Raw genomic sequence first — 20,745 nt, forward strand, 5'->3', positions numbered from 1 at the left:
GTGTGGGGGAAGGAGAAGGAAAGGGGAGGGAATATTCAGTAGTGTCTGTCTTCCCAAAACACTGTTACATGTGATGGAGCTCTGCTTTACTGGAGTTACCTTTACCTGCCTTCCCAGGGAAGCAGCAAATGAATCCCTGGCTTTTGCTTTGCCTGTTTGTGCAACTTTAAACTGTCTTTATCTCAACCTGTGAGTTTTTTCACATTCAAACTTCTCATTTTCCCCATCCCACCAGAGGACACTCAGTGAGCAAGCTGCTGCACAGGGCTTAGATGCCAGCTGAGGTTAAAGCAGGACACTCACCTGCAAATGAACCTCCTATTAAAACATCCTTAAAGCAGTGAGGAGGTACTTTCAATATTCAGCCTAAATACTGCTATGGGAGCTGACAGAGGAATTATTCACCTTTAAAACTCTTTACTTCCACTCAATGCCTTTCATGGATCTCAGGGAGTTTGGCAAAGGTACTGTTATGGTACATTAAGTCTGATCTGAGCTAACACTTTTCTGATTGCCCTACATGCTTTGGAAGCCTCCCAAAATACATGCATGTCCTTCTCCACTAAGCATCTGCTTCCAGTCAGCTCAGACCTAAATAAACTCCAGTTTACAGCATGTCTGTCTCATTGGAGAGCAGGAAACCCAGGACTTCCAGAGCTGGAAGCATGAGCCAGGCATGGCAGAGAGCCAGTGAACCAAGGACTGCAGCCACACTGCACCTGCCCTTGGTCGAGCAGGCTCTGGAGCAGAGATGCAGTGCAGGTGCCACTCCAGCCACCCAGACACAATTGACTTCACCACTCCTCCAGCCACAGAAAAAGCCTTGCTTTCTTCTCAAACTAAAAGTGCTTAAGTTTACCCAGGAAACTTTATTAAAAAGGAGTGGGAGGGGGAAAAAAGAGAAGAAAAGAATGTTTCCTCTAGTGAAAAGCTCTGAGGTGATGTAGGCACCAAAGGGAAAAACAGGGGAGAAGAGGAGGTAATCAGATTCCCACCTAATGCCAAAGATGGAGCACGGCTGAGAGCAGTGGGAGTGATGACAGCATGTAATAACCCAGGGAAAATATTCTGCCAGAAGAAGAGCCCTCTCTGTTTTTGCCAGGCAGACCATAACAGCTGCACTTTCAAGTCAGTGAAACTACCTGCTTCACTACAGATTTCAAAACACCTACTGCTGCCCAAGCACTTAAATAAACCACACACAAGCTATTCCTCCTTTCTTCTTCTTAAAAGCAAAGCTGTGTCATGTAACAAGACACCCTCAGACATCAGTGCCTCTTTCTGGGCTTGCCAGAACAAAACTTTTAGGTGACTATGATTGCACTGTAAGCATTTTTTTTCACTTTGTCCTGTGGGGTAAGCAGATGCACTGAAGGGAACTAGATTTTCTGTCTCTTGGGAGCTTGCTGTGACATTGCTGCCCATGAGACAACACCATCTCCATCTCAGACAGTTCCTCATATATCAAAATTCAGACATGTCAAGTTTCAGCAGTAGTTTCACAAAGGAGGCTTTTTGAAAGAGAGATTTCAATCATGATAAGGAGCTAAAAACTTCAGGTTAATATGACTCATTAAGAGAAGACATGTCTAGCGCTCCTGACATTCCTGCCTTAAAACTGATTGAAATCTTACATCTAGCTTAAAAAAAATTCTATATAATGTATCTCACTCCCATTTTGAACAAAAATTTCTATCTGTAAGTTTTACTCTTAGCAGAACAGACATCCTACTTGGCTTTTCTTTGAATTGTTTATTATTAAAACAAAATGGTTCTGAGTGCTAAGCTGCGTCTCCAGCAGAACCACTCCCAAGTTACATCACTGCAAGAACAGGTAAGATGTCAATTATAAGGAAAAATAAAGCATTTGAACGAAAATAACTATGGCTAAGATGGTCAGCAGGTCTGTAGACATGGCCAGCACCCACAGTGCAAAGCTGAGTTATCATCCTGCACAGCTGGCTGAGGGAGCCCTGGCACTGGAGCTGCCCGTCCGGGCGGGGCGGCGGGCACACGTACTGGTGAGGACGGTGCGGCGCTTGCACTGCTCCTCCACCCCGCCGTGCTTCTTCCCCGACAGCGTGAACGGCGTCTCGAACACGAAGCGGTTGATGTTGTGGTGCATCTCAAAGTCCGTCTTGCGATCCTCGGCCTCCTTCTCCTCGAAGAAAGGTGTCACATAGGTCACCTGGATGTAGGCATATTTGGGATCCAGGTCTTTGGGGTTCACCTGTGGGACCAGGGCAAACATAATAAAATTATGTTAAGTGTGATGAGCTTCCAAGACATCCATAATATTTTTGATGTATTTATTTATTTATAGCCATACCGATGAAAACTGAGACTTCCAAACGTATTACTCAGATCATGGATGGATACAAGGGTATTTTACCAAGAGTTCCCTAAGAGTGAGACTTTGACTATAGCCATTGGCAAAAATGGATGAAAGCTAAATGAAACAAAACAACCTTCTTCTGCACTGCAGCAAACATCTGCCTGCTCATCTTGCACCATGCACCCAGTTCTCTCACTTGTGCAAAACCACGTCTTTCATACCTTGTTGGAATCCTGGATGATCTTCACGTTATCTATTCCAAACTTGTCTGCATAAAGTTTCATCAGCCTTTGAGAGATCTCAGACAAGCCAGTTAATTTGGGCTCTTTATAGATATACTCTTTACCTTCCTCTTCTTCAAAAAAGCCCTGTTTAGAAAGAAACAAAAGGATACAGTGAACATAATAGGCATGGCAAAATCTGAACAAGGTGCTTACATCAGGAATCAAAGTTGCCTGTACACCCACCAGAGCATCCAGTAGGCCACTTCTAGCACCTAAGTTAAAAGCTCACCTCTGTCCACTCCTAGCAGATATGTGTCTAGGTCAGTGTTTATACTGGTCTGCAATCTCCAAAGTTACCCAGGAAAAGATCCCTAGACATTTATTCACTTAAGAGACTGAGCAGCTTAAAGGGTTAAAGTGCTTTCTTGAAGATGCTGATGTGTGTGATGTGTGAAAAAACCCATGGATTAAAAACCAGAATTAAAAATTCTTTAAGTCTTAATAATTTGGTTCAATTAACAGCTGTTTTCTGGACACTGAACCCAGCTGGGTTGTGTGCAGCATGTCACCTCCAGTGCATCCTCTGGAAGCCACATGTGCACATGGCACTGCTGCCCATGGCCATGGCATAGGAGCACCTGGGAGCCAGTCTGCATCTCCTCAGGGCAGCTGAGGAGAAACTCTGGTGGGCACCTTGAAAGGCCACATAGAATTTTAGCACTTCCTAAGACAATTAGCAAATTATTCACATTTGAAAAGAAAAAGAAAAACAAAACAAAAAAAAAGACACAGAGACCATGCTCCTTTGCAACAAAGGTACAGTCTTGTTAAGGTCATTATTTAATACACTGCATGGTCTTGGCAGAGCTTTAATAAAGGGTCCACTGAAGAGCTGAACATGAATCTGTCAGACTTCAGAAGAAATGCCAACCTCTGAAAATTAACAGAGCATTGCATCACCTGCAGGTGAGACACTCGACTGCCACAAGATGAACATGTACACATGTGCTCAGGAGAAGCTCTCCCAGCTGGGCAGAAAGCAGCAGGTGCCCCATTAACAAGGACTGCATTCACCCCAATGCCATGAGCAGCACCAGCTGCTAGGATTTCATATGCAGTTTGGTGATGGGCACCACTGCAGCTACACTCAAAGCCTCTTCCTTTCACCTTAATGCAAAGTGAGCCAGAGGAAAACACCTGAAGCTGCAGGGATAGGGGGAAAGGCATACAGCATTAATGATGTCAGACCCAAGGCCCTTTGAACTTCACATGATGTGGCTTGGATGGCTAATTCTACAATATGCCTAAGCAAACTGCCATCTGTAGAAAAACAGAGAAGCAGAAATTAATGAAGGCAAGAGATATACCCAAAATCTATTCAGAAGGTACTCATGCAAAAACCAGCTTTTTTATCTGGAAGTGTGTTTCAACTTTGCCCTCTAAAATTATTGATTAGGGAAGTCTTCACAAAAAAACTCCAAACAGAATTAAAATAAAATAAATGATGACTTTCATTGCTTCTTTAGGAACGCTCTCCCAAACTTTATTTCAATGGGGATTAATAAATATGTGCATCTGGCTTCTCCTTCAGTGACGACAAGGGGCAATAAAATAGTCTTTTAATTTGGCAAGTGTCAGGAGTACTGTGGGCATTGCTGGAAACCAATAACTAACAGCTGCAACAGCAGCTCATCTGAAGCATCTTCTTTGGTCTCACAGGGACCTTCTAACATTGCATGATTTTTAACAACATTATCAATTAAATTCCACAGGTATATGAAGACCTTCACAGGTAATTAGAGAAAATTCTAGAGCTCCAAAGTTGACATCCTACAAACATCTGTTGAGCTGGGCAGGCAATTGACTTCCTATTGATTACACTGAGAAAATATCTACAGGATCATAGTCTGGTTTCTGATCTTGTTTCCACTGGAGCAAAACTGCTTTATGTGGGAAAACCTCATTAGTTTGATGCAATCATACTTAAACATACTACTCTGGACTGTTTCTGTCAAAAGACATCTGCTTTCTGTTACTATTCAGTGTTTTCAACAAAAGCCCTCATATTTTCCAAAATGATCACACAGCAAGCTAGAATACAGTTTATGCTCCTAAATCCTGATTCTGTGTATGTTTGCATGCTGCAACACAGTGTTTACATATAAGTGCCAAATATCTGCTGAGGATGCATGGCACACTGAGATGATATCTCTGTTAATCATTTCATTAAAAAAAATACCTGAAAACAAAAAACTAACAGATTTAGTCTTATCTCTAATACAAGAGACATCATTTAAGTACATATTCCCTACAGTATTTCAGCTGAGAAGTGACAAGCAGAAGTTAACTGTGAGCTATAAATAATCATGTCTGCCATATGTTATATGTCTGGCAAAGACTATTAAAAGTAAGATTAAATATTTTCAGAAGCCAAATATCCTCCAATTTCAGGATTTTAAAATATTAAGCAGCCAAGGTTACATTATCGATGCATTCCCTGGATTATTTTCATCCTGGCTGGTTTGGTCCTGCAAGGACAATGCAGCCTCACAGATGAAAATTATGACAGGGAGCAGCTGATGGTGATGAAGGTAGATGATCTCCTGAACAGCAGGTTACTGGTTTGCACTGAGCTCTGATGCTCGGAGACACCAGTTTTGACCCAGGCCGATCACTGTGAGAGTTCTGACAAGACCCTTCCTCATCCTCACACACCTCCAGACACAGCCTTGGAGCTCACAGTACATCAGACCCTTCTCTGCCCTTTGTTGAAAGGTGCTGAGGTAAAACCTTCTGCTTGACCTGCCAGGAGTTGACATCTAATGGCTCTTTCCCTGTCTCATCCCACAGTAAGTGATTGTGATCACTATGAAACTTTGCCCTTCAACTTCTCCAGCTTCTCGTACACACAGGAGAACAAACCTTCAGCTCTACCTTTACCTGACACTGCTCTGAAAAACAGGTCTTGAATGTCTTTGCTTATCAGCACAATATGAGTTCTCAGCTATGCAGTATGTTTAACAGGATGTATTTTGGCTCTTAATTCAAGAAAGATACTGACTTCTTAAACACTCATCGATGAATAAACTCATATGCACTGGCTAGTGTGGTCACTTGGGGGTGCAATGAGACACTGTCACCAAAGACTTTTAACAGAATGTGCTGTCTAAATCAGCAGCTGCCATGAGATCTGGCTCTCTGAGCTGGCACATAAATCTTGCTGGTGAAAACAGATGACTGTGCCCTCCTTGAGGATCACATTAATTCAAACCATCCTTGCACAGGGTCTCCGCAGCAATGCAGTAGGCAAATTCTGCCTCTGCCTTTGCATGAAGAACAGTTTTCAGGTGCAGCAGCAGATCATCTTTCTCCACTAAGAACCCCCAAAATTCTCCATCCCAGTATTAACATTATTCTTTTGTTCTTTAATCTGCTTTCCCTGCAGCTTTTGTTTCAGTTAAGGAACAGCAGCCACGTCACATCTCTCCTGCAAAGGGCAAGGAGAAAGCAGTGCCTGTTGCCTTTAGAGCCCAGTGACTGGGGGGAACAAACAGAGGAGGACATGGCTGTGACAAAGTCACACCCTTAGAGCACTAAAGCTGTTTAAATGAAGTTGCCCTTGTGGCACTGGCACCTGGAAACTCATTGCACTGTCACAAAGATGCTAACCCAGTTCAGTAGAAGTGCTGCAGCTAAATTACCCAGTGGGAGAGCCACTGGCTCTGGGAGAGTGCTGCCCAGAGGCTGCAAGTAGGAGAGCCCTGTTTTGCCCTGTGCTGCTCCCATTTTGAGGAAGGTTAGGCATAAAGAAAATTCTGCCCTTCCTCAGGTGCAGCTCACCTCCTCCTTGTATTTGGCAAGTTCAGCTTTGCTAATCTGTCCAGAGAGCCAGGACCTGCCATTCCCCTCTGAATTCCCATTTGCTTGCTCCTACAAGGGACTGACAGGACCTTGGCCATGGCCACAGCCTGCCCAGAGTGCTCCAGTGGCCAATGCCATGGACCTGAGACTGACACTTGGGAGCTACTGTGCAGGCCAGGAAAGCAGGCTTGCATTCAAACAGCATTAATGCAAGACTTGCATCAGAGGAAGAGGGGCTCCAATTCCACTCCCAGTGAAGCTGGGAGGAACTTCCACTGAGATGAGATGGAGCAGCATTGGGCCCCACAGTGCACACACAACATGATGACAGGTACAGCTTGGTAATTCAGGTAACTGAACAAACAAAAGTTAGTTTGCAGGATGCAACAATGAACGCAGCAACGTTATTTCATCTGCCATGAACCAAAGAATCAAGAGCACAGAAAAATTAATGTTAAGTAACAATAGAGGGAAGGATGAAGGATGTGTGAGGAGAATTAAACAAAACATGCAACAGAACTAGACTTACCACAGCCTTGAATAAGATCAAAAGGAGAAAAGAGCAAATTTCTGCATTAAAATCTAATTAGCAAACAGAATGATTCACATCAATCTGTTGTTTACACACTTTATATTTTAGAGCACAGGAAATTTATGCTTGCCAAAACCAGGACTAAAAGGAACATGCTGGATTGCTACACTGGTTTGTGGTGGAAGAAAGCACAAAATAATGCTTCAAGGGTGCTGAGGCACAGCAGAGGGAATAATGCTATTCTACAGTACATTGCACAGAACCAGAGGCAGCCTGGAAGCAGAAGGCAGAGCCAGTGAAAAACACAACAAAGCATCTACTGCATACTGCTCTGCTTTAAGATCTAGTAGAGGAGAGTTCCATATACCAAAGATGCCTTATCTGGTTCTATTTATGCTGTAGTTTGTAAAAACCTGCCCTGCCTCAGTCTCAGCTTTGTTTTATGAAGCCAAGAACTAAAGCTGACACAGAAGTCTGGTCTCCAATACACCACTAAATCCATAGCAGTGGTTTACACAGAGACAACTGAACACTCCCGCCTGACTAAAATCCTACTGGGAGTCTGACCCATGAGGCAGCTTTTACCCTGTGATTCACTACCGAGTGCTTCCCTGAACTGTATCACAAACAGCTTTGAAATCTCTGCCTGGAGACAAAAGAGCCCGAGCTCACTTACCTGCCCATAAAATGCCACCCTGTAATATCTGCCAAAGAGACGCTTCTCAGAGTTCACCACCTCTGCAACCTTCAGGTAGGAGCGGTGGATGTCGTAGTACAGGTCCGACAGCCTCTGCATGGACAGACAGACAGAGGGAGGGGGGTGAGGGCAAGCCAGCCCCTTGGGAAATGCCACCACAGATCTGCACAGCCATGCCTTGCCTTAACTGGGTTCCCAAACCTTTGCAAAGATGGCTGGATGTGCTAAGGGAATAGTTTAACCTTGTTAGCAGTCACTAAAGATTCATTGCAAGGTTTCTGTCATCTTCTGAGGAGTTTTGTGCAATGGATCCTTTGTGTACAGAGAATCATCCCACAACCAGACTGTGCTGCTGACCTAGTAAGGGGTCAGAGAACCCAAGTGCTGTTTGTGCAGGTGAGAACAAGGTGCCAACGCCTCCAATCAGTCCCCAACCTCATACAAAGATGTGCTTCCCACAGTTAAACAGCACTTTCTCAGGATAGTGAACCAAAATTTCAGGGAAGTTGACATCTGAGGATCTGCTTCCTTAGCATACAGCTGATTGTTATCTACCACTTTGTGTCTCTTTAATTTAAACCCAAAAAAATCAGTAAATGCAGTTATCATCTGGCTATTCACAGCCAGATGATTTATGTAAATAAGAAACTAAGAAACCCTGAAATTGTGAAGAAATCACACAATTTTATCAGCATTTTCTGAACTTAAATACAATGCAAATGTGTTCTTGGTTTAAAACGTATGTAAAAAATTATATCCACTGGCTAAGACAAGAGGTTTCTTTAATTTTTTTTACAGATGCTGAAAAGAGGCAGAGAAGACATGAATGTTCTTTATTTTTTCACAGCACAAAATATTAAAAGGAGAAATTAGAGACAGGAAGAAAATACTCTTTTTAAAGAAAGCGCATTTTTCCCCTATAAATTTTGATCTTTACCGTTATCTTAGGATAATTAAAAAGACACAAGCCAAATGCCCACTTACTTTAAAGTCCCTCTGCTTTTCAAAAACAGCAATGATGGGCTTGTTAACCTCAGCAATAAGCTCGTATCTCTCAGACTTCCAGAGGTACTCAACACACAACTCCAGCTGTTCCACGAGAATATTCTGCAATTTCACAAATGCAAATAGTTCAGTTACTTGACAGCTGGTGGCATTTAATTAATAGCAATGCAGCAAAAGCACATACCCACTACTTCATTTTTATTCTGGAACTTCTATATTAAGGTTTATTGCAATTGCAAAATGTTCAATCAGATATTGGTGACCTAGCTCTTTAGACAAAAACCCCTGAAATCATAATAACCTGAAAATACTTGAATAGTTGACATCTCATGAAGAATGTGCTTGCTTCATGGGCTTCTCCCTGCCCTGACTTTCAGTTCTGGTACTTTATGTTCTCCTTAGCTAAACACCACTGCAACAGCTGTGACATTTCACTCAAAAGCTGCATGCCTTTTAACATTGCCTGAGTAAACTCATTCCAATTTGCTGTAATGTGCAGGATTCTGCTAGAAATAACATTCTGTTAATACAGAACAGGTATATAAATTTTAACATTACTGACCTCATTATAGGGAGTATCTTGCATCCCAGAGTCTTCCTTCATAGCACCTTCTTCTTTAATGTTGGGGGTAATGCTCAGAAAAGCAGGCCATCCCATGGAAAATAAGCCTTCAAGTGCAAGTCATAAGAAAAGCTATTAATGACTGACCAGATACTTCAAGAAGTTACTAGATGCCATTAAAACAGAGCTGATGAGTTAATTTCTTTCATAGCCCAAGTAATGAGAAATACAAAATGAGCTGATGGCATTTATAAGACTATTCCACATTTTCCTCAGTGATACACATTCACTTCTCTAGGCAAAGGGGAATGCTAGCATTTTCCTGGAGCAGTGTTTACTCCTCTCTTTGGCCTTTTGCTGCCAGAGCTCTAAGTGCTGGCAGCCCTTCAAAGCTCCACGTGCACAGGAATGCCCCTGGCAGGCTGAGGTGACACCATTCACACCTGGGGACCCACAGGTGTCCCTTGTCGGGTGTCCTGGGGGCACAGTCCCAGGGCTGCACAGCCCAGGGGAGGTGCTCCAGGGCACGCTGTGCCCATGCTGGGCTCCAGGCCAGGCTGTGGCTGTCCTGTCCTGCCCCGGGTCAGCAGTGCTGCCAGGGCCCAGCAAGGGACTCCCCTGCAGAAAGCTCTGGCTGGTGGCAGCAGGCATGAAAAGGCTCATAAGGGATAAAACTGAACTTAAATTGAGTATTTGCTAATTAACTTGTGAGGCCTTAGTACCATGGTTGCAGCAGGAACAACTTGCACAGGCATCACACTTTACAGATCAGGAAGGGTTTGCCCTGCAAGGATTTTCCTACTGCTCTGGAGTGGAGAAGGTAAAGCTGCTAGGGGAGGTGACAAACTCCTGGCAAGGCACATGTTTAATTTAACAGAAGGAAAATGCTACTATGGATCAGTTAAAAAAGCTAACCCATGGACACTGAGTTGGGAGCCTCCATCCTCTCTCTCAAGTTTTGAAAATTGTCTAAGTACATGTTTAAAATGACCCAAGTTCTTCAGCTACTATAATCTTTATTCAGACAAAGTCTTTTATCACTACTGAACTGTCTCACAACTACGGCTCTTCACAGAAAGCTTCCTTCTAAAAGGATACATTTTTTTCATCTTGTCCACAGAAACTTCCAAATGCATTGAAGGACTATAGTCTTTCCTTGTTTTCTCTTCCCCGGATATTTGCCCTTGACCCTGGAAATTGCTCTTTGTGGAAATTGCTAACATATCTCATGCTGAAAATTACTATGAAATACAGATTTTATAAACTAAATAACCATTGGCATAGAAGCATTAAAAATATAAGCCTGCACTTTATTTTTAGATAAGTATCATAGATTTTAAAAAACCCCTTTATCTATACTAAGTTACATATGGCTAACCAGATTCTAATTCCATCCCCTACCCTCCCAGCTTTGGATAACCAAAGAATTGGACATGGATTTGCATGCTAAACACCAATTGACCCAAGAGGGATTTTCCTGTCGCAAAGCCCATAACCAGAGACATTCTGAGCAATCCATCAAACCAGCCAAAGAGCATCAGGAAAGGAACTCAGGATGTTTTCAACATTGCTTTCTATAACAGCCTTCAACATGCAATAGAAACAGTTTTGATTTGTTTGATATTTTTCCAGATCAGTTGGAAAACAGCAGTTTGATCTCCTAATCATGTTATTTGACCCACAAACAGGCAAGGTTAGAGCACTCACTTCCTCCATTGTGAGTTGTTAGTAACACATTACTATCAGAGACTTGAGCATCTTCCAGGAGCATACGTGAGGTACAAATCTTTTCCATTTTCCAGTAACCTATGATATTGTAAGATGATATTAGTATACTGCTACTGATATGTGTTAATACATGCATATTTAATAACAACAGACTGACAAGTGAAGCATTCTCTATTAGCACTAGCTTGCTAAACATTTAATTAAACTTCTTTGCACAAAACACACTTTCACTGTTCCAGTCTAAGACTAACATTTATGATATATTTTAAAAATAAAACATTTGGGAAGGATTCAAGCTGCTTGCTTTAAGAATACTTTACATATAAGGAAGGAAAGAGGGATAGCCAAGAATGATTTTGAACAATAATATTTATAGATATACAGTTGGTTTTAGATATGTTGATCTTACCTTTTCTCTTCAGGTACTCTGCAATGAGAGCAGCAATATGAATATAGCACATAGCAGCCTGTAGTGAGAGACCAATACACATGGATATGTTAAAGTAGCCTGAATTACAGCATACATGTGATAATGAGCATAACTTTCAGCACTGCCAAATCAGGAGGCAGAAAAGGGAAGACAAAAGTAATGTAAGAAAATGAAGCATTAAATGATGAAATTCTCCTCAAAAGTAAATTTCCTGAGGTGTCTTATGTAAATGCATAGATTTTCTCAAGAAAACCATCAAGATTACTTAGTAAATAAGGTATCCCTGGGTTATGCAGTGGAATTTTGCATCACTGTTTTAGTCTTTGATGAACATGACAACACATTACAAACAAAATTCCTCTCCTAGGCCATAGTGGGAGAGAAGGAAATCCTTTTTGTGAGTTACTCACTGCTCGTAACCTCCTCTACACCACAGCTACTGTGCCTATTGGGGCAGGCAGCAGAGGTGCCAAAGTGACACTGTCAGACAGTTTCAAGTCTTGCTCCAGCATGTATCAGGTACTCAAGATCAGGCAAGCTGGGATGAGCATATCACATCTCCAGGTGTTTTCAAACATCTACTCTGATTTCAAATATATGAGAGAGACTGTAGGATTTCTTAACTCATTACTGCTGTCAGTGTTCCAAAGCCCTTTTAATCAGAAAGCTCAGACTAAAGACAAACTGGTTTCCTGTTCATTTCTTTACATTACCTCTGATAAATCTCCATTTCTTGCGTGAATCTTGGCCATGCTTTCGAGCCACGTCCTGCGTAGCTCAGGAGTGCTGGCATAGGAATTTGCTAGGCTGTACTGCAGATCCACCAGCATCTCAGGGTCCTTCTCGTGCTCCTTCATCTGAGCTGTGGCCATCAAAACCGTCCTGATGCGCTTGGTCAGATCCTTCACCTCTGCTGGGAAATTAACGTTCTTTGGGAAAGATAAGCAATGCATCACTGAAACCATCCAAAGAACCCCCTGCTGCACCCCCAAACAAGCTGAAGTTCTGCTTCCAGAGAAACTCCACCCCTTCCCTAGCTGGGCAGGCTTTGGAGCAGTCACAGTTCCAGAGCATGCACACATTGCACACAAACCCTGGGTGTTTTTTCCTGATGGCTCACAGCACTACGAGATGGCCCAAGTCCATCACCTGTTCCACTGCAACAGCCCTGCTGAAGTCAGGGAACTGGAACAGGTGGTCCTCAATTGCTTACTGGGTCCAGAACTGGATCCTTGCACACTTTCCTCTGAGCAGCAGCACCGTGTGCTATAGATAGTTCTGCTTAACTACACTACCAGCATGTTTCACCATGGGAATAAAGCACAAGTCTGGCTCCTGACCTTCTCACACTATGCTAGATTAAAACAGAGTCCTTCTATTACTCACATCAGCTGTTCTCAACATATTTAGCTCAGCTCTTCAATTTTTCTTTTTCAGATAAGCAGTGAAATATATTTGTTTTCAGACTTATATCCATCCTTTGTTTTCTTTAAAAGTAAAACATTCAGAAAAAGTAAATGAAATTAAATACTCCCTCCTCTATGTCATACAGAGATAAATAAGTGACAGAAACAGTGTGACTGTCTGCAGTGCTGTGAAATCAAAGCTGGACTTCAACAACAAAGAGAATTATAATGACATCTTATTACTTCTGCTAACTATCTACCAATTTGCTTATGCTAACTTTATTATTAATCTCAGTGGAGATACCCTAAAGTCACCTTCAGAGAAGAACAACACCTTCAAAGTATAAAATTGAAAATGCACATAGACACATGCTTGGACAAGAATTGTAAAAATTAAAAACCAGATATTTTTTCAACAATTTTTATATAGACAATAAATATAATAGCAGTGGTAACTTGTCTAAGAGCCAAGTATACCTTCAGTGAGTTAGCAAGGTCTTAAAAAACACAACTGTTGTGCCTGTTTCTGCTACACATTTATTGAACAGAGGAAAGGGAGCAATTGTAAACTAGAAATTGTTTAACTGCAATTGTGTTCCATTAGTATGTATGTATATATGTATGACCTCTGACATGAGGCAAATGAACAAAATAAGCAATAAATATCAAATAATACAATTTCCAAATACAAATATTTTTGTTTAAATATTATTTTCAGTTATTAAGCTTCTGAGTCACAAACACCTTCATGAACTTCAGATTGCTTGAGAAAGGCACACTATGAATGCATAAATCACTAGTTAATAGAGCCAGCAATTTAATTTACTGAAACACTTGCTCCTGTGAAATTGTTGACCTTTTGCAAGAGGTAGTGATTGACAAAAAATGTTTCTTACTTTCATCTGCTTGTCTCCATTAGCAAAATTATTTATAATTGCGAGCGAATGCTGAAATCGAGATCCGCCAATCCCCGCATCCGCTATCAGCTGGCTCACTGCCTTGATGAGCTGCACAGGGAGCAAACACAGGATGCAATTAGCAAAGATATCAGAGTTTCAGGAGATTTTTTAAACCCTATTTTAGTATGACTTGATGTACCAGGCTAGTGTAATTGCATATTTGTCTTATGAAGGTAACATGTACAAAGGCAAGGACTGTGAGTAATCTTTCAAAAGTTTGTAGCTGCTCACACTTTGCAGTGTAAATATGTTATTACTGGGCTTTACATGTCTGTTCCTGTAATGTCATATTCTGTTTAGTTCCTTCATCAGCTGTGTTCCAACTGCTGTAAGCAACACATGAGTCCAGAATAGCCATTAATCTGGCAATGCAGATACGTTCACAGCTGTTGTCTCTCCCTGGAACAGAGCTGAGCAGCCCAAGAACAGCAGAGAATCCAATCCAACTTCAGACTTGGCATGAAAATCAGGCTGCCACAGAGAACTGCCTGTCTGAGGACTGCAAAAGGATTGCCTTTGCTTCAATGCATAAAAAAAATAATGATAAAAAAACTAATGCACATTATTTAAATATTGATCTCACACTTCACTTACCTGTAGATGGGACCTGACTATTGATTTCTGCTTGTTAAATTCAAAGTTCTTCCTCATGAAAAAATAAAGAAGAGCAGATGCTTCTGTCTGAGTTGAACGTGACCTATGGTTACAGCACTTCAGGATTTCATAGCAGAGGGAACCACAGAGATCTGCTTGTCCTTGGAAGAATGCTGATGGGAACTATTTAAAAAAAAGTGTGAACATGTTCAGTACTACTCTCAGGTCTCGGTGCAGTTATTCTGAGTTAACAGGTTTTTTTAACCTTTCAGTAACTCTCCCACAGTTATTCATACCAGGGTTTAAATTTAACATAATCCCACATGCAAATTAAGATTAATTAAGAACTATACTCAGATTTTCCTACAAACACTGCATGCCATCAAACTGGCCTCTAGGAAGCCCAGAGAGCAGCTGACACACAGCAAGCCCAGCAGCAAGGAATCTGCCAGGAATGCACGACAGCTAAGCAGGAAAAGCAGGGGCTCTGCATGGTTACAAAAGCTGTTTAGCAGAAGGAAAATACTTTGAGTAGCAAGGTCAGTGAACTTCCAGAGGTCAAGGGTTTGAAGAGCAGGAGACAACAGAGAAGGGTTCTCCAAACTACACCCACTATTACCAGCAGGGTGAATGCAACAGAAGAATGAGGGAGGAGAGGTGGAAATGTACACATGGGCTATAGATCTTAATTATTGCCTGAGGGGTTCTGCTGCAGGAACCACAGCAAATCCCTGCTCCCACAGAACCATGAAGGGAGAATTCAATCCCAAAAGCTACAGGATAAATGAGAAGGGCAATTCTGGATATTTATTCATTCTCCCCATTGCATGGAGTCCTTCCATTTCCAGCTGTCTGGGATGTCATTTAAAGGTGCCTGCGGATGGTTTACTTCATATTTCCCCCATGTCCTCCAACTGCACTACTGGGAGAAGCATCATTTCCTCCTTCTTTCCCCTGAGATAACAAGAGGGAGGCCACATGCTGTAAACTCAGCCACACTCTTGTGTTTCATAGAAACAGTTAGGAACCAAGGCCAGCCTTGCTTATTGTCACTTTCCCAGAGCAATTGGTATGTGAGTGCTACATTCTGGTTGGTTTTCAGAGGATCTCATCTAGCTCTGTGACTTGGAAACTGTGCAGCCTTTGCAGCTGGCACCAAGTGCCTGATTGACCATGACAATTTAACACAAGTGCAATGCGAGCAAAGAAACAGTTTGGCACATAACCATACTGTTTCCTGTGTTTAAAACTAGGTATTTGTAAAACTGTATTAGTGTGGATGAGCTTTTGGTGAAGTGTATGTAATACTCTCCTGCTGGTTCCTCTGGGGACAGCAGTAACCATTCCCTGGTGGATTCTGCAAACCAGGTATCAGCCACGAAGACCATGGACCTCTAGGCTTTCAAACTTCCTTCCATAGGTGGTAAAAGCAGGAAAGTCAGTGGATACACAACAGAGCTGGACATCACTCATCTACTTACATTAAAACTTTCCTTCCCCTTCTAAGGAAATTTTTCAATTTCAAAACAGAACTGTTTTTTCAGACATTGTGAACTCCTTACTTTTAATCAGCAATAAATCAGACCATCTTTGTCAGGAATAAGTATTAATAGAGTAAGTTCAGAACTCTTGCCAAGTGTCCAATTGTCCCCAAGCTGTACTTGCTGTAACATATTGCTAGGCATGACTAACAGAATAAACAGTTACCTTGCCTACAAACAGCCGTAGAGCAGCAAAGACGTGTTTGAGAGCTGCTGCTGACTGGTTGATTTGCAAAAAGAGCATGTGTGTGTCGAAGACTTTCTTCATCAACACATTCTGGCAATCAGATTGTTGGAGCTGCCTCTGAAAAGTTCACAGACAAGACAAGACATTGTGGTTATTGAAGTGAATAAATAGGAGAAGGATCTGCTGGGCATTCCCTCAGAGTGCTCCTAGAGAGATGCTTTTTTCAATGTAATATTTCTGCAGATGATGCTTTCCCAGCCTGCTGCAGACTCTTGCAGTTTTTCAAGAAAAGCACTTTGCCATTCCTGTACTACTCACGGATTGTATACAATATATTTAAGGGTTAAGATGATAGAAAGGGAGCCCTAAATGTGAAAGGAGCTATTTACTGTATTGTGGCTGTGAGACCTTCAGGAAGTTGTCTGGGCTTGCTCAGCAATCTGAGCAATTTATAAGGAGGCAGAGGATTTACCTGCTGACTTGCAGAGATAGAGATAATAAGCAGTTTGGAAATCTGTTGTTGAAAATCACTGAAATCTAGAGGGGCAAGCATGATTCAGAAAGGGTGATGTAATCCTAGATGCAAGACACTTCCAACTGGAGCGGGGTTGTACATAGCTCTGGAGATGTAGGATGTTATTCTTCCACCTCTTTCTATTCAGTTTGGGTACTATGAACCAATGCCCTCCTCAAATACCTTCACTGAGGATTGGCATATCTTATTTCCCTATTCTGCTGTCAGACATTTCAGGTTTTCTGTGTGCCTGCTCCCCCAAGGCCTTCCTTTCACCCCATAGCCCACCAGTTCAAGCAGAAAAGAAAACCAGCAAAACATACCTGGTGATTCAGAGTGTAAAGACACAACAGGTCAAGGATTGTGAGGGAAACTTCTGTAGCAATGTTTGCCTCTGTGTCTACATACTGTACAATGTCTGTTTCATTGGAGGTGCCTGCAGCATAAAAAAAGAAAGATTAAAACCAATCTTCTGAGTGTCGTAAAAGATGACTTAATTCTGGTCCTTAAGTCTCATCACAGCAGAGATGGTGTCCTAACTGTACTTCTAACCAAAGTGGTATTTTGAAGAAAACTGCTCATAGGAGATGAAAGGGGAGGAAATTTGAGTCAACTCTCACCAACTGCACCAGTGATCTGAGTACATACTCTCACTATTTCTGTTCATGCTCAAAGGAGGGAAGAAACCTAATTGGGAAGTGGGATAGATGACTTCAATCTCATCATTTTAAGAGCCTCTGGTCAAGAAGAGGTCTGTATAGACCCTGATCTAAATCCCACAGAATTCCAGACGGAAGTAAATAATTTCTGTACTTACTTGCAGTGCTGCTGTCTATCATCTGCAAGAGTTTGGGGTTAGAAAGTGCATTTTTGCCTCGGATTATTGGTAATGTTTGCGATCTGTGGTGCTTGTGGCCATCGTGACTTGAAGTAGAATGCATCCTGCAATTGAAAGGTACCATTAAAAACAGAAAAACAGAATAAACTACTGTGCCTATTCAGAATTTTCCATGTCAGTTCCATACAGTGCTGCTCCATGGCTGAATGAAGCAAAATTAAGCAAAATGTTTCAGAGAAACAAAAATTAAGGAAGTCAGTGTGGTGGACAAAACAAACATCTGCTGTGATTTCTTGAAATCACAGGGGACAAAACTTCCATGAAGCACTGGAAAAAAAAAGCATCAACTGTTTCAGGCTGATGTTTAGAAAACTGTCTTTGGATGAAAAAAAACTGAGGTAAGTTCTGTTCTCCGAATATAAGAAAAATATGTCCTGCTTAAGAAAGAAATAATACAGTTTCTATGAGGTGAAAGAAATGATAAACTGACAATTACAGTAAAAATACATGTGTGCATATTCATGTGTTCTTTTAATCCTCTTCGATGCTGACAAACACATCATTAATTTATAATGAGAAGCTTAGAACTAAAACACCAATGATTATTATAATTTTTGAAAGGATTTTATATTTGTAACTACTGTAGAATTCAGGAAGATTTAACATCGCAAAATTCAGGTAACTTTTAAAAACACATTTCTTGTTTATTTCTTTTAAAAATGTAATTTCATAAATTTACATGATTAAAATTATTCTAGGACAGAATTACTCCCTGAACGTATCAGTCTAACAAATAGCTTGTAAGTCAAGCCAGAGAGACTCAACTTTTTTACAGTTCAAAGCTCTGAAATTTGTTACATATTTTGACAACCTCTTTTCAGTCAATGCTGTGACAGAGTACAAGGGCTGTAGGATGAGAGCCCAGGCTGGGGAATTTATAGAGTTAGGAATTCAATGTACCATTCTGGTATATATATAGAGTTAGGAATTCAATGTACCATTGTGAGAGCAGCCCTGATGCCTGGCCAGAGGAGTTCGAACCTTTCAGAGTTCCATTGTTCTGGGTGGCCTGGACAAACTTAAAAGCAGCTGCAATTTTCCTGTTAAGAGAAAGAGAAAGTAAGTGTTGATCTGTTATGAAATGTGACACTGATTTTGCCATGTCCTTGAAGAGTAAATGCAGGCCTGACTAAACCTGGTGTGGAACATGAACTGGTTCATCTGGTGACCTTTAATTTTGATGCTGCATGACATAGACAAGTTCACAGCAGTAATGTAAAATTAAAAACGAAACACCAGCTGAGACAAAGTGTGCATTCCACATTTCACAGCTGAACATGATGTCACATCTTTTCAGGGAGACAGGAGATTTTTTTTTTATTTCTGTGAAGCAATTATCTATGCTTATTAAAATGAATCTTTCCATGACATGGATGGGAATAGAGTGTTCAAAGTTCCCTTGTTCGGCATATGCACAGAAATGTAGTCAAGAATGGCCCCAGTATTTTGGGTTATAAATGCAATAATGGTTATCACATCACGCAATTCATCCTTTATAGCAGATATGTACTCAGATATGCAGAACATCACATTATGATCAGTTGCATAAAAGAAGAAATGAAGCATGCATTGGTTTCAGTGTCACAAAGAGATTCTTTCAAGAGAAAATTGACAGATACACTGTTAATCTCATTTAAATCTAACAAATGCTGTAATGTCTAAATACTGCAACAGAGTCTGTAACTACAGAATTACCTGACAATATTGCGCTTTCCTAGATATCGGAAATTTTGCAGACAAACCCTGAAAGATAAAATAACACATTTTATGCCTATTAATGGCTTTGTACTTATGAAAAAAATGCTGAGTCTTAGTGCCTCAATGAGACCTATGGTATATGCACCCGCTAGTAAGCAAAAAGAATTGCTGGGAAGGCAGCAGTTTCTAGCCAGAGACACACGAGGTGTGGTACACTTTGCACACCCATGTTCTCTTTCTCTACAGTTGAGGATTCCTGCCTGGTGAGATGGCAAAGGCAAAAAACCTGGCTGCAAAAGCATTGCTGCATCACCAGCTGAAGGTAAATAGATCACATTTCAGCTACAAGATGGTGAGGAAATTCCAAAACCAGCTACCTGCTGGATTCTGCAGTCATGCATTGATTGGATTGAGCAAACCACCCTGGGGATGTGAAAAGCAGTTCATCCTACATTATGTAACTTTTATTACGGCTGGGAAGTTTTGAGGAGCTAAATACATTTCTCAAGGGAGGAACAGAATCTCAACACCAAATGGGAAACTAATATGAAAATACCTTTTAGGAGGAAGACCCGAAGCACTATAACCCTTTTTCATGGAAATTACAACATATGATTAATCTCATTATGACTTTGGAAGACTATAGCAAAATAATTTAAGATACAAGAGCTATCTCGGACTATTCCAATAGGTGAACAAACCCAAGGAGGAATTGTTTGCAGCCAGCACTTTAGAATATTCAACACAAAAATCAAGCAACCACAAAGTAAACTTACTCCAAGATGCTGAAAAAGTCTGTTATTTCTGAGAAGGGTGCTCGCAACCAGTAGGAAATCAGTGCATCTAAGGGGAGATATTAAAATATATTGTGTATCCATTACAGGAAATTAAACTTAGCCCAAAACCTATGAAATACACTGATAATTATTCCAATTTAATGTTAACTTGGATTCAGTATTCATAGTATTTTACAGCAACATAAATTAAGTAGTGAGTGCAGTTTTTACCTTCTGAAATGGTTTTCATAATGTGAAGGAAGCACATAAGAAGGCTTCTAGTTTCAGCTTGATCCAGCTTGTCAAAACGGAGAGTTGACCCAATCAAAGACAAAGGTCTCATGATCTGTTGAGGTGACAGCAAAGGGCCTCATTAAGCACAGTGATGGATTCCCACCTCTAGCAAGCATTTTCAACATTTGCACATGTACCTTTTCACACGTGTCAGTTCTCTCACTGTTTTTTTCATTGGTACTTGGGTTAGATTCAAGACTTGCTAAGGAAGCTCTGGAGTCAGCATGGTTTGCTGCAGAGATAGCTATTGATGAAAAGGCTGTAAATGAAAGTCACAGCAAACATGCTAAACTAAAACACTTATGGATACAAAAACCAACAAAAAAATGGAGAACTTAAAATGTGTCACATGCTGGATTGAGACAAGTGCTTTGAACTTCCAACAGCAAAGCTATTGATGGGTATGTTTAGTACTGAAAACATGCAACAAGTTGAAGTACAATGATTCAGTTTGCCATTTTTTACGGCATTAAAATGGCCTGTTGTATTCTGTAAGAACTGACC

At 41.2% G+C, this 20,745-nt stretch overlaps 1 protein-coding gene across 1 annotated transcript in view; it reads right to left on the reverse strand.

The window, feature by feature from the left end:
* The window catches only part of DOCK10 (dedicator of cytokinesis 10), a 144,511-nt gene that overhangs the window by 5,856 nt on the left and 117,910 nt on the right, over positions 1 to 20,745 (reverse strand). The window contains exons 35-52 of the mRNA XM_077785638.1: positions 20,379 to 20,500; positions 20,179 to 20,293; positions 19,948 to 20,014; positions 19,169 to 19,216; positions 18,412 to 18,513; positions 17,393 to 17,517; positions 16,899 to 17,011; positions 16,041 to 16,178; positions 14,334 to 14,516; positions 13,677 to 13,787; positions 12,088 to 12,303; positions 11,354 to 11,411; positions 10,924 to 11,022; positions 9,217 to 9,323; positions 8,634 to 8,756; positions 7,629 to 7,742; positions 2,557 to 2,703; positions 2,020 to 2,230 (exon numbers count right to left, since the gene is read on the reverse strand). Of these exons, the coding sequence (XP_077641764.1) occupies positions 2,020 to 2,230; positions 2,557 to 2,703; positions 7,629 to 7,742; positions 8,634 to 8,756; positions 9,217 to 9,323; positions 10,924 to 11,022; positions 11,354 to 11,411; positions 12,088 to 12,303; positions 13,677 to 13,787; positions 14,334 to 14,516; positions 16,041 to 16,178; positions 16,899 to 17,011; positions 17,393 to 17,517; positions 18,412 to 18,513; positions 19,169 to 19,216; positions 19,948 to 20,014; positions 20,179 to 20,293; positions 20,379 to 20,500 (2,199 nt within the window). The remainder of the gene's footprint in view (positions 1 to 2,019; positions 2,231 to 2,556; positions 2,704 to 7,628; positions 7,743 to 8,633; positions 8,757 to 9,216; positions 9,324 to 10,923; positions 11,023 to 11,353; positions 11,412 to 12,087; positions 12,304 to 13,676; positions 13,788 to 14,333; positions 14,517 to 16,040; positions 16,179 to 16,898; positions 17,012 to 17,392; positions 17,518 to 18,411; positions 18,514 to 19,168; positions 19,217 to 19,947; positions 20,015 to 20,178; positions 20,294 to 20,378; positions 20,501 to 20,745) is intronic.

This window comes from Lonchura striata, chromosome 10, assembly GCF_046129695.1.
Source record: "Lonchura striata isolate bLonStr1 chromosome 10, bLonStr1.mat, whole genome shotgun sequence".
Taxonomy (NCBI): Eukaryota; Metazoa; Chordata; class Aves; order Passeriformes; family Estrildidae; genus Lonchura; species Lonchura striata.